The 13,932-nt window shown below is 43.1% G+C and overlaps 1 protein-coding gene across 1 annotated transcript in view; it reads right to left on the bottom strand.

Annotated features, from left to right (window-relative positions):
- LOC118400449 (lysyl oxidase homolog 2A-like) overlaps positions 1–13,932 on the bottom strand; it is a 69,884-nt gene that overhangs the window by 36,398 nt on the left and 19,554 nt on the right. Inside the window, exons 4-5 of the mRNA XM_035797337.2 lie at positions 2,903–3,111; positions 41–257 (exon numbers count right to left, since the gene is read on the bottom strand). Coding sequence (XP_035653230.1) covers positions 41–257; positions 2,903–3,111 — 426 coding nt within the window. The remainder of the gene's footprint in view (positions 1–40; positions 258–2,902; positions 3,112–13,932) is intronic.

Below are 13,932 nucleotides of genomic sequence, written 5' to 3'. Positions count from 1 at the left end.
ATATCATAAGCTCTCTCTCGTTCCAGATGATTCAACCTACCTCCACCCTGTAGGCCTTGCTGAAGCCCTGGGTATAGCTGGGAGCAAATGCCCGTCCTGGGACACAGCTCACCACCACGGGCATCCCCTTCTCACAGGTGGTGTTCCCCTTCAGCTCCACCTTGTGGCCCAGCTTACAGCCATGCAGGCTGGCCTCGTTCCCTGTGCAGTTCACTCCGAAGTCCCAGTAGTTCTTCTTCCTCCGCTTGGCCAGCAGCCTGAGAACAAGATTTTGTTGAAGTGCACTAAATTAAAATGGTTATTTTCTCATTTTAGCCTGCTGTGAAAACATGATCTTCTCTACAGTACCCGATGAGTAAACATTATACAAACAACCTTGCTTTTTTATAATACATAAAACACTTACATAAATATTACCCTACCCTTCCTGAATAAATGTGTTGTCCAGTTCAACTTGGGAGTTTTAGACTTTTATTTATTGACGGTTTTAAGAGCAAGGTTGTGCCCATCTGCATTTTGTGCTAAAAGTAGAATGGCTTCTGGAATTGGCTAACCCCACTGGACAGCACATTTTAGGTTAACTCAACCGTGTTGATAATGAGTATAATCATCTTGTCTGGTGGGTTGATGGAGGTGAGGAGTGCTAATATTAACATTTACAAGCTGACCCTCCTGACTCCTGCTCTCATAGCCTGTAAAAGATGAAGGAACTTAGAAGTCCACAGCTGAAGGAGTGAGTCCATAGTAATGTACTAGTAATAGTAAAGCTGAATGAGTTAGTCCACAGTAATGTAATAGTAAAGCTGAATGAGTTAGTCCACAGTAATGTTTTAGTAATATTAAGGCTAAATGAGTTAGTCCACAGTAATGTACTAGTAATAGTAAGGCTGAAGGAGTGAGTCCATAGTAATGTACTAGTAATAGTAAAGCTGAATGAGTTAGTCCACAGTAATGTAATAGTAAAGCTGAATGAGTTAGTCCACAGTAATGTTTTAGTAATATTAAGGCTGAATGAGTTAGTCCACAGTAATGTACTAGTAATAGTAAAGCTGAATGAGTTAGTCCACAGTAATGTTCTAGTAATAGTAAGGCTGAATGAGTTAGTACACAGTAATGTTCTAGTAATAGTAAGGCTGAATGAGTTAGTACACAGTAATGTTCTAGTAATATTAAGGCTGAATGAGTTAGTCCACAGAGATGTTCTAGTAATATTAAGGCTGAATGAGTTAGTCCACAGTAATGAACTAGTAATAGTAAGGCTGAATGAGTTAGTCCATAGTAATGTACTAGTAATATTAAGGCTGAATGAGTTAGTCCACAGTAATGAACTAGTAACAGTAAAGCTGAATGAGTTAGTCCACAGTAATGTACTAGTAATATTAAGGCTGAATGAGTTAGTACATAGTAATGTTCTAGTAATATTAAGCCTGAATGAGTTAGTCTACAGTCATGTACTAGTAATATTAAGGCTGAATGAGTTAGTCCATAGTAATGTACTAGTAATATTAAGGCTGAATGAGTTAGTCCACAGTAATGAACTAGTAACAGTAAAGCTGAATGAGTTAGTCTACAGTAATGTACTAGTAATATTAAGGCTGAATGAGTTAGTCCACAGTAATGTACTAGTAATATTAAGGCTGAATGAGTTAGTCCACAGTAATGTACTAGTAATATTAAGGCTGAATGAGTTAGTCCATAGTAATGTACTAGTAATATTAAGGCTGAATGAGTTAGTCCACAGTAATGTACTAGTAATATTAAGGCTGAATGAGTTAGTCCATAGTAATGTTCTAGTAATATTAAGCCTGAATGAGTTAGTCTACAGTAATGTTCTAGTAATATTAAGGCTGAATGAGTTAGTCCACAGTAATGTACTAGTAACAGTAAAGCTGAATGAGTTAGTCTACAGTAATGTACTAGTAATATTAAGGCTGAATGAGTTAGTCCATAGTAATGTTCTAGTAATATTAAGCCTGAATGAGTTAGTCTACAGTCATGTACTAGTAATATTAAGGCTGAATGAGTTAGTCCATAGTAATGTACTAGTAATATTAAGGCTGAATGAGTTAGTCCACAGTAATGTACTAGTAATATTAAGGCTGAATGAGTTAGTCTACAGTAATGTACTAGTAATATTAAGGCTGAATGAGTTAGTCCACAGTAATGTACTAGTAATATTAAGGCTGAATGAGTTAGTCCACAGTAATGTACTAGTAATATTAAGGCTGAATGAGTTAGTCCATAGTAATGTACTAGTAATATTAAGCCTGAATGAGTTAGTCTACAGTAATGTTCTAGTAATATTAAGGCTGAATGAGTTAGTCCATAGTAATGTTCTAGTAATATTAAGCCTGAATGAGTTAGTCTACAGTAATGTTCTAGTAATATTAAGGCTGAATGAGTTAGTCCATAGTAATGTTCTAGTAATATTAAGGCTGAATGAGTTAGTCCACAGTAATGTACTAGTAACAGTAAAGCTGAATGAGTTAGTCTACAGTAATGTACTAGTAATATTAAGGCTGAATGAGTTAGTCCATAGTAATGTTCTAGTAATATTAAGCCTGAATGAGTTAGTCTACAGTAATGTTCTAGTAATATTAAGGCTGAATGAGTTAGTCCATAGTAATGTTCTAGTAATATTAAGCCTGAATGAGTTAGTCTACAGTCATGTACTAGTAATATTAAGGCTGAATGAGTTAGTCCACAGTAATGTACTAGTAACAGTAAAGCTGAATGAGTTAGTCTACAGTAATGTACTAGTAATATTAAGGCTGAATGAGTTAGTCCACAGTAATGAACTAGTAACAGTAAAGCTGAATGAGTTAGTCTACAGTAATGTACTAGTAATATTAAGGCTGAATGAGTTAGTCCACAGTAATGAACTAGTAACAGTAAAGCTTACTTGTAGACTTTAGTGTTGTATCCTTTCTCTCCAGGAAAGCCGTACATCCCACAGATGACCCTGTTGTTCATCTCTGTCCACTCTTCGTCACAGATCTGTCTCCACTTCCCCCCGTCCTTCACCTCCAGGTAGCCCTCTGTGATGGGGACCCTCTTACGCTGGGAGTAGATAGCCCGGATGCGCACCTCTTCTATCTGGACATTCAGACTCTGCAGATAAAGTGATATACATAGACCCTGGATCATCCACAGTCAAATTCAATCAGTTATTATTTCATGTGAAGATTATCAATGAAACCAATTTGATTTGCTTCAGGACATAGTATGGAGCCCATCTTCTTCATTTTTGAGAGCATATTTGCCTTAAAACTGCACTGCTTTAGTTAACCCTATATCAATGTCTGGAATTTGTTTTGCTCTGTCAGCAACATGACCAGAGAAGTGAGTTCAGGTTGAAGGAACATACATCAACAGATGGACTTCTCAACATGGAGATAACCTTTAACCACACACATCATCAATCTATTATATACAAATATTGGTGAAGTTTCTGTTCCCGTAGGCCTATATTATGCAACTTTTGAGAAAGTAAATAAGACATTGATAATATGAGTGATTGGACTAGGAAAATGACATGTGCATAATCAATAATTAAATTCATTGATCTTCCCTCAATCATAATCAATAAGTAAAATACCATGAGGTGGTGCTGCAAAAGCACGTAAAAAGTCACGCTTTTATGCTATCTTGATTGAACATGGCAAAAATGAAGAATTACTTGCCCCTTTCACCAAGCTACAATAACCGTAAAAACAAAAGCTGTTGCCTGAAGGCTGAGGCAGGCTGATTGTGGTCCTTTCCTACCTCCGGTCAATGTTAACCCTAACCCTATACAATGGGTCTATAAACCCAACTGGTCAGTAGGGGGGGTCATGGTCCTCAATTATCCTCCTCTGTCTGTCCTGAGGACCCTTAAAGGAGAGCGGCGTCTTCACCTTTGACCTCTAGGTTGCGTGTGAAGACTGCTCTATGCTCCCTCACGCATCCATGTTATAGACCTCTGACTGTTCAGCCCCCTATTAAAGTCCATACAGCCATAGACCCACAGTCTAACTCCTGGCTGGGCTGTAATGTGTATTGTGGGGACACGAAGTGATGAGTGCCAACCCTTTAACAACTGCTTTGCTACGCCATGAATGCTGAGCTCAGCCTTTTCTCCAACAACCCAGTCATCTCGCCCCTGGAGAAAGCCAGTCCAACATTTCTGTGTGAAGCCAGAATCCAGAAACATTAGCTTTGAATGAAAATGGGAGTATATTTCCTGGTGTCGGCATCGGGGAATGTTCGGATCCCCTCAACACCAATGTGGCGGTGGAGGGAAAGACGTGACTGAATCAGAAACCCCAGTCACCCGACTACTGACCACAGTGGCGAGAAAGGAGAGAGAAGACAGTCTTTCATAAATGTAATCACTATAGTCACAGTATGACTGTGAGTTTCCATCAGAACAGCAGAGCAAAGCAGGGTGAGTGCTTGAGTGCTGTCATGTGGTCATGGGCAGAGGGCCTTAAAACTCAGAGGTTCTAGCCGCAAAGTGGGCAAGGATTCTCTCTAACTTAAAACTGTCTCATCAAATAAATTATGAAACATATTAATAATATTCCACCCATGAGGCCACTAGAGGGCGATTTGATCATTTGACTGCACGAAAGGGGTCTGAATGTAGAAATCATGCTTATCAAATATGGGAACTTAATTTTGGGAAGTTTCAGACACTAATGTCTCAAAACTACTGACCTTTATAAATCACAAGATTTACATAATTTCACCGACAGACATGGTCACCCTGTTTCTAGAAGCATTTTTATGTATTTATTTCTGTTATTTCTTAAGTTATTTCCTCAGAAAGTTTATTGTATTATTACCTACAGCTGGAAAGATCTGTGGTCATTCACCAGAAATTCAAGCAAAAAATTGACTTCCCTGACCTGGATCCTTTGTTTAAACTTCGAGGCAGCTCTATTTATCTCGGGGGCTGCACCAAAACGCAGACACCATAGAAGAGGTAGAAGGAGTATGGCCCTAGTCAGACTCAGGCGGCATGCATACCATCCACCGCTTCCGAGTATATTACTTGCTAACGTTCAGCCCCTGGACAATAAAATAGACAAACTCAGGGTGAGGATCTCCTTCCAGAGAGACATCAGGGACTGTGACATACTTTGTTTTACGGAATCATGGCTCTCTCCGGATATATTATCCCTATCCATTCAGCCAAGTATAGAATCAATCTTTAGGATGTTGTTATCATAAATCTTCAATAAAGTTCCAACTGGAGAATTCCAATGTCTGTAGAGAAGCCATGGAACGCAGGTCGCTATCATGTGAAATGCGCGTGACCAGGATCTGGCTTTCTGCCAGACCACTGACTCAAAGAGCTCCCATCCGGCTCCACAACACAGTAGAAGCCTCATTCAAGTTTCTAAAGACGGTTGACATCTAGTGGAAGCCCTAGTAAGTGCAACTTTATCTATATCCCACTGTGTATTCAATAGAGGCTGGGTTGAAAATCGACCAACCTCAGATTTTCCACTTCCTGTTTGGATTTCTTCTCATGTTTCTGCCTGCCATATGAGTTCTGTTATACTCACAGACATCATTCAAACAGTTTTAGAAACTCCAGTGTTTTATATCCAATACTAATAATATTATGCATATATTAGCAACTGGGACTGAGGAGCAGTATCACCCATATACACACAATACCCCATAATGACAAAGTGAAAACATGTGTTTAGACATTTTAGCAAATTTATTGAAAATAAAATACAGAAATACATCAAGGAATAGTTTCTGAAGGTACTGTAAATATGTCAAAAAATTGTCATTGCCAGTTCAATGGACTTCTCAATGTGGAAATGGTGGTACTAGTGGACGGGACATGTCCTCATGTAAGTTAAGATTTTTTAATACAATACCCTAGTGATTACTCAACCATTTCCACAGCAGCCATTTGTAATAGGGCAGAATGTTTTTCTGACTGGGTTTGTCGTGGAGGATCGTTACAAAATATAACACTTACAAGAACTTGTAATTTCAATATAGTCTTTTAATACAAACATATCAGAAGCCTAGATGGTCCGCGGAACACACCCTTTTCCAGAGCACTCGCTCTGTATTCATACACATACAACATATGAGTCCATCCCACATGCAAATGAAGTAACTTCCCTCAGTCCATCTGCCACCATTATGTCCCAATCTGTGCATCCTGCTTGTTCACGTCCAATAACGCCCATATCTCATTTCAGTTAAGTTATAATGGTGACAGGACCTCTTCATGTCCCAAAAATAATACATGCCCATCTTATCCTATGGGCCCCTTATGTTTAGCTTGGTGTGTTATTTGGTATGTCTGTCCTTATTAGGACTAGTAGACTATGTGTCTCTTCTCTTCCTGTCCTAAAAATATATGTCCTATGTCTATAGTCCATCCGTTGGTCATTTGGCTGACCCCCTCCTTTGTGTGTCCCTCTGACCTTGGTATGCCCAGCTGTCCTATGCTCTCATGCCCTTACTTTGGTTTCCTGTCCTATACAATAGACAATGCATTTTACCAGAATGGCAAATGCACTCTAAGTGTATCTTCCTCTTGTGGTACAGTATTATGTTTGTCCCTATATGTACAGCTTGCTCTCACAGGTTCCCCGTCCGTCTGTAAGTGTCTGTGTGAACGTGAAGCAGGCCACGGTCATTCCAGTAATTGAAAAGGCCTGAAACAACTTTCCTCTTATTCCCCCCTGCTTGACCTTCACATTGGAATAACACGTGCATGTCTACTCGTACTCACTCTCTGCGTGGTGTTCACGGTTTTCAGGGATATAGTATTTTCAACTTAACTTGCGTTTCCCCTGAAAAACAGATGTGGGGACTATACGCCACTCAGGCGTATTTTTACGGCTGCTACGTTAGGTTAACTCGTACTAAATATAGGAAAATGTATGTTAATCATGCTGCCACAGTTTAGTAGCGGATGGCCTAGTCAGAAAAAAATACATTACTTGAAATTGCTTTTACATATGCCTCTAGCCCTGCCATTTCATAGGCCTTCACTCTAACTGACTGGAACGAGTATGTGTGTGTGTGTGGGCGCATCTGTGTGTGTCTGTGTGCGTGTGAATTTGTGTGTTTGGCATCTGGAATATCTACTCTTGTGTAACTATCCCGCGAGACAGAAAGTACAAAGAAAACAGTAGAAACCCTTGACACATGCCTAGACTACTGCTACTACTGGCCCACTGCTCAATACCCCCATAACCCCCACTCACACAAGCCCAGCAGGGCCAAAACCCATCAATCCTACCAGCAGACTAAACCATTGTGTCTAGTCAGTGGAAAGCACCCCACACAAAGTACATCACTTCATTCCATTCTGACACTGCTCTTACAGCCTTGATGAGTCAATGGTGAATCGAGAAGTAGTAGTGAAAAAAGTCATGCCAATTATATGAAATCTGTTATCAAATCTAATATTAGCCTTATCACCATTATTTGTATGTAGTTGTCACAATCGTATGTAGAAACGGACCAAGGTGCAGCGAATGTTGAGTTTCACATAATTTATTAACTGTGAAACTTAGCAAAAACAATAAACAATAAACTAATAACGAAACGTGACGACAATGGAGTACCCATAAACAATATCCCACAAACACAGGTGGGAACAAACACTACTTAAATACGATTCCCAATTAGAGATAATTATTACCAGCTGCCTCTAATTGGGAATCATACAAAACACCAACATAGAAACATGAAAACTAGAACACCCACATAGAAATAATAAACTAAACTAACCCCCCAGTCACACCCTGACCTACTCACCATAGAAAATAAGGACTCTCTATGGTCAGGACGTGACAGTGCCCCCCCCACTCCCCCCACTCCAAAAGGTGTGGACTCCCGCCGCAAAACCTGAAATCAAAAGGGAGGGTTAGGGGGGGGGTGTCTAGTGTCGGTGGCAGCTCTGGTGCAGGACGAAGAACCCTCTCATCCCTCCTCTGCACCGATGTCCAGGCCAGGGCCGATGTCCAGTCCCGCTCCATGGCAGGAGCCTTCCTCGGCATCTGGGTCCCGTCCGGGCACAGTGTTCAGCCTGGGTCCATGGCTGGATCCGCAGGATGAGCGGGTTCTTCGGCCTGCACCAGGGATGGAGGATCCGCGAGCTGAGTGGGTTCTTCGTCCCGCACCGGAGCCGGCCCCGATGCTGGCGGATCCGCGGGATGAGCGGGTTCTTCGTACCACACCAGAGCTTCCGGGCTGTGGACCGTCTCAGGAGGTTCCGGGCTGGGAACTGTCGTTGGAGGTTCCGGACTGGGAACTGTCGCCGGAAGCTCTGCACTGGGAACTGTCGCCGGAAGCTCTGCACTGGGAACTGTCGCCGGAAGCTCTGCACTGGGAACTGTCGCCGGAAGCTCTGCACTGGGAACTGTCGCCGGAAGCTCTGGACTGGGAACCGTCGCCGGAAGCTCTGGACTGGGGATTGTCGCAGGAAGCCGGCACTGGTGGTACCGGACTGGTGACACGCACCTCAGGGCGAGCGCGAGGAGCAGGCACAGGACGTACCGGACTGGGGAGGCACACTGGGGCCTGATGCGTGTGACCGGCACAGATTGCACCGGACTGGTAACACGATCCTCCAAACGCCTGCGTTGCCGCATACTCCTCGCCAACTCCATTCTCCGGTATCCCTCGCACTGTTCCATTGACTCCCAGGCGGGTTCTGGCACTCTCCCTGGGTCAACCGACCACCTCTCTACCTCCTCCCATGTTGTCACTGGTTCACACCTCGGCTTCGCCGACCACCCAGTGTGCCCCCCATCCAAAAATATTTTGGGCTGTCTTTTGGGCTTTCCTTGTGGCCGCGAACCCGGCGTCGTCGCTGTTCTCCCTTCTCCCCTTGCGTCTCCCGCCAAGGAAGTGAATCCTGGCCTGCCAGGATTCCTCCCAAGTCCAGGATCCCTTCCCATCCAGGATCTCCTCCCAAGTCCAGGATACACTCTCCTCCTGGGCACGCTGCTTGGTCCTGTTGTGGTGGGATATTCTGTCACGATCGTTTGTAGAAACGGACGAAGGCGCAGCGAATGTTGAGTTCCACAATTGATTAATAGTGAAACTTAGCAAAAACAATAAACAATAAACGAATAACGAAACGTGACGACAATGGAGTGCTGAAATACAACTACCCATAAACACAGATGGGAACAAACACTACTTAAATATGATCCCCAATGAGAGACAACGATTACCAGCTGCCTCTAATTGGGAATCATACAAATCACCAACATAGAAACATGAACACTAGAACACCCACATAGAAATAATAAACTAGAATAACCCCCTAGTCACGCCCTGACCTACTCCACACACACTTTAATTTAAAAACAGGAGGAATATAACTAACAAGTGGAGTCTAGTTTGCAACAGAGCCTTTCCAAGATTCCCAATTAGTCCCCTAGCTGCTACCCCCTAAGCAGTCCTGACCAAGTCTGAAAGACTTCACATGGACTTCCACATCTTGTTGTTGCCTCACCTCATTTACACTATGATAACAACTGCACATAAGGCCAGGGTTGTTCATGAATGCAACATGCCAAGCATGGATGAAAACATGAGAAACAACATCATTGCTTGCTAGCTATGCTTCACAATTCGGGGAAAGTCCTCAACCTTGATGGATTTGGGACAGCTGTCGTACATCGGAGACGTTAGGGAAGGCAATAAAGAAGGACATTCAAATCAAATCAAATTGTATTAGTCACATGTGCCGAATACAACAGGTGTAGTAGACCTTACTTACGAGCCCCTAACCAACAATGCAGTTTAAAAAAGAAAAGAAAAGAAAGAAAGAATATATACATTAATGTTCACAAGTTTGGGGTCACTTAGAAATGTCCTTGTTTTTGAAAGAAAATCCATTAAAATATCATTAAATTGATCAGAAATACAGTGTGGACATTGCTAATGTTGTAAATGACTATTGTAGCTGGAAACGGCAGATTTTTTACTGAATAGGTGTACAGAGGCCCATTATCAGCAACCATCACTTCTGTGTTCCAATGGCACGTTGTGTTAGCTAATCCAAGTTTATAATTTTAAAAGGCTAATTGATCATTAGAAAACCATTTTGCAATGATGTTAGCACAGCTGAAAACTGTTGTTCTGATTAAAGAAGCAATAAAACTGGCCTTCTTTAGACTAGTTGAGTATCTGGGGCATCAACATTTGTGGGTTCGATTACAGGCTCAAAATGGCCAGAAACAAAGGACTTTCTTCTGAAAGTCGTCAGTCTATTCTTGTTCTGAGAAATAAAGGCTATTCCATGCGAGAAATTGATCTCGTACAACGCTGTGTAGTACTCCCTTCAAAGAACAGTGCAAACTGCCTCTAACCAGAATAGAAAGAGGAGTGGGAGGCCCAGGTGCACAACTGAGCAAGAGAACAAGTACATTTGTGTCTAGTTTGAGAAACAGACACCTCACAAGTCCTCAACTGGCAGCTTGATTAAATAGTACCCACAAAACACCAGTCTCAACGTCAACAGTTAAGAGGCGACTCCGGGACGCTGGCCTTCTAGGCAGAGTTGCAAAGAAAAAGCCATATCTCAGACTGGGCAATAAGTTATTGTGGTTAAGCCAGGGTGTGACATGGGTGATTATGTGTTTGTCTTGTCTAGGGGTTTTGTAGATTGATGGGGTTGTGTTCAGTGTAGTATTCTAGGTAAGTCTATGGTTGCCTGGAGTGGTTCTCAATCAGAGGCAGGTGTTTATCGTTGTCTCTGATTGGGAACCATATTTAGGCAGCCATATTCTTTGAGTATTTCGTGGGTGATTGTTTCCTGTCTCTGTGTTTTGCACCAGTTAGGACTGTTTCGGTTTTTTGCGGTTTCTTGTTTTGTATATGTATATTGTTCACGTTATCATCTTTATTAAAGATGTTCAACCATAACCACGCTGCATTTTGGTCCTCCTCTCCTTCCCAGGAAGAAAACCGTAACAAAAGGTCTGCAAGGCTGTAATTGCTGCAAATTGAGGATTCTTTGACAAAAGCTAAGTTTGAAAGACACAGTTACTATTTAAATTAAAAATCATTATTTATAACCTTGACTATATTTAATTTTGCAACTAATTTCATGTATGTTTTCATGGAAAACAAGGATATTTCAGAGTCTGTGCGGGGGCACTGGTTAGTCGAGGTAATTGAGGAAATATGTACTTGTAGGTAGAGTTATTAAAGTGACTATGCATAGATGATAACAACAAAGTAGCAGCGGTGGGAAAGAGGGGGGCAATGCAAATAATCTGGGAGGCCATTTGATTAGATGTTCAGGGGTGTTATGGCTTGGGGCTAGAAGCTCTTTAGGAACCTCTTGGACCTGGACTTGGCGCTCCGGTACTGATTTGCTGTCTGGTGGCAGAGAGAACAGTCAATAACTAGGGTGGCTGGAGTCTGACAATTGCTAGGGCCTTCCTCTGACACCGCCTAGTATAGAGGTCCTGGATGGCAGGAAGCTTTGCCCCAGTGATGTACTGGGCCACACGCACTACCCTCTGTAGTGCCTTGCGATCAGAGGCCGAGCAAATGCCATACCAGGCAGTGATGCAACTTGTCAGGATGCTCTCGATGGTGCAGCTGTAAAACCTTTTGAGGATCTGAAGACCCATTCCAAATCTTTTCAATCTCCTGATGGGGAATAGGTGTTGTCGTGCCCTCTTCATGAATGTCTTGGTGTGCTTGGACCATGTTAATTTGTTGGTGATGTGGATACCAAGGAACTTGAAGCTCTCAACCAGCTCCACTCCAGCCCAATCGATGAGAATGGGGACGTGCATGGTCCTCCTTTTCCTGTAGTCCACAATCATCTCTTTTGTCTTGATCACGCTGAGGGAGAGGTTGTTGTCCTGGCACCACACGACCAGGTCTCTGACCTCCTCCCTATAGGCTGTCTCGTCGTTGTCGGTGATCAGACCTACCACTGTTGTGTCATCTGGAAACTTAGTGATGGTGTTGGAGTCATGCCTGGCCATGCAGTCATGAGTGAACAGGGATTACAGGAGGAGACTGAGCACACACCCCTGAGGGGCCCGCGTGTAGAGGATCAGCATGGCAGATGTGTTGTTACCTACCCTTACCACCTGGGAGTGGACCGTCAGGAGGTCCATAAGGGTCCCAGGGTCCATAAGCTTATTGATGAGCTTTAAAGGGCACTATGGTGTTGAACGCTGAGCTGTAGTCACATAGGTTTTCCTTTTGTACAGGTGGGAAAGGGCAGTGTGGAGTGCAATAAAGATTGCATCACCTGTGGGCGGTATGCAAATTGGAGTGGGTCTAGGGTTTCTGGGATAATGGTGTTGTGAATCATGACCAGCCTTTCAAAGCACTTCATGGATACAGATGTGAATACTATGGGTTGGTAGTCATTTAGGCAGGTTACCTTAGTGTTCTTGGGCACAGGGCCTATGGTGGTCTGCTTAAAACATGTTGGTATTACAGACTCAGACAGTGAGAGGTTGAAAATGTCAGTGAAGACACTTGCCAGTTGGTCAGCGCATGCTCGCAGTACACGTCCTGGTAATCCGTCTGGCCCTGTGGGCTTGTGAATGTTGACCTGTTTAAAGGTCTTACTCACATTGGCTGCAGAGAGCGTTATCACACAGTCTTACAGAACAGCAAGTGCGCTCATGATTGTTTCAGTGTTATTTGCCTCGAAACGAGCACAGAAGTAGTTTAGCTCGTCTGGTAGGCTCGTGTCACTGGGCAGCTCTCGGCTGTGCTTCCCTTTGTAGTCTGTAATGGTTTGCAAGCCCAACCACTTCCGACGAGCGTCAGAGCCAGTGTAGTACGATTAGATCTTAGTCCTGTATTGATGCCTGTTTGATGGTTCGTCGGAGGGCATAGCGGGTTTAAGATCGAATCGTACTACGGAGGGCATCGCAGGATTTCTTATAAGCTTCCGGGTTAGAGTCCCGCTCCTTGAAAGTGGCAGCTCAAGCCTTTAGCTCAGTGCGGATGTTGCCTGTAATCCATGGCTTCAGGTTGGGGTATCTACGTAAAGTCACATTGGGGATGACGTCATCGATGCACTTATTGATGAAGCCAATGACTGATGTGGTGTACTCCTCAATGCCATCGGAGGAATCGCGGAACATATTCCAGTCTGTGCTAGCAAAACATTTTGGTCCGACGGCCCCATCACCGCCTAATACATGTTCCTTTTTGGTCAGCCAAATATGCATCAACCCTTCCTCCCTTCGCTCATTTTTCCATTGACATTTTACTAATTTAGCAGACACTCTTATCCAGAGCAACTTAAAGGAGCAATTAGGGTTAAGTGCCTTGCTCAAGGGCAAATCGAGAGATAATTCACCTAGTCAGCTCGGGGATTCAAACCAGTAACCTTTCGGTTACTGGCCCAATGCCCTTAGAGACACTAGGCTACCTGCCGCCCTCAAACCCTTCAACTCTTAAACCCTCCAACTCCATCTTGTCCCACAGAACTTGAGTTATCTGAAGCTCGAGTTTCCCTTTGTTGTACTGCAGGGTGAATGTGAAGAATCAGATTTTTGGAAACATACACCTTAGTTTGCCTTGTGGAATGCAACCTTTCCTCCTCCTGTAGCTGTATATGGACCTCAAAGGCCCACTTCCATCATGTTGGGTTATTATAACCGGTCGCTAGGCGGTATGTTGAAAATATGTTTGGCCGGGAGCAACAGACACAATTGTTATTGGTGTCTGGCAAGTATTAGCAGCTGCTGCTTTGCTCTTCTAATGGAAGGACTTCACATCATGTCTTGTCATAACTCATAAGTACTTGGGGGAAGACCTCTCGGTCAAGACCTGCAATAACTCAGGGCAAGAACTCATCAAAACCTGCAATGACTTTACACTCTTAGAGCTGATTTCACAGATTAAGGCTAGTGCTGGACTAAAAGGTACTTTAGATTCTCCATTGATCTTGTTTTTTAGTCC

Source organism: Oncorhynchus keta, chromosome 21, assembly GCF_023373465.1.
Source record: "Oncorhynchus keta strain PuntledgeMale-10-30-2019 chromosome 21, Oket_V2, whole genome shotgun sequence".
Taxonomy (NCBI): domain Eukaryota; kingdom Metazoa; phylum Chordata; class Actinopteri; order Salmoniformes; family Salmonidae; genus Oncorhynchus; species Oncorhynchus keta.
This window is presented reverse-complemented; position numbering and strand designations above follow the sequence as displayed.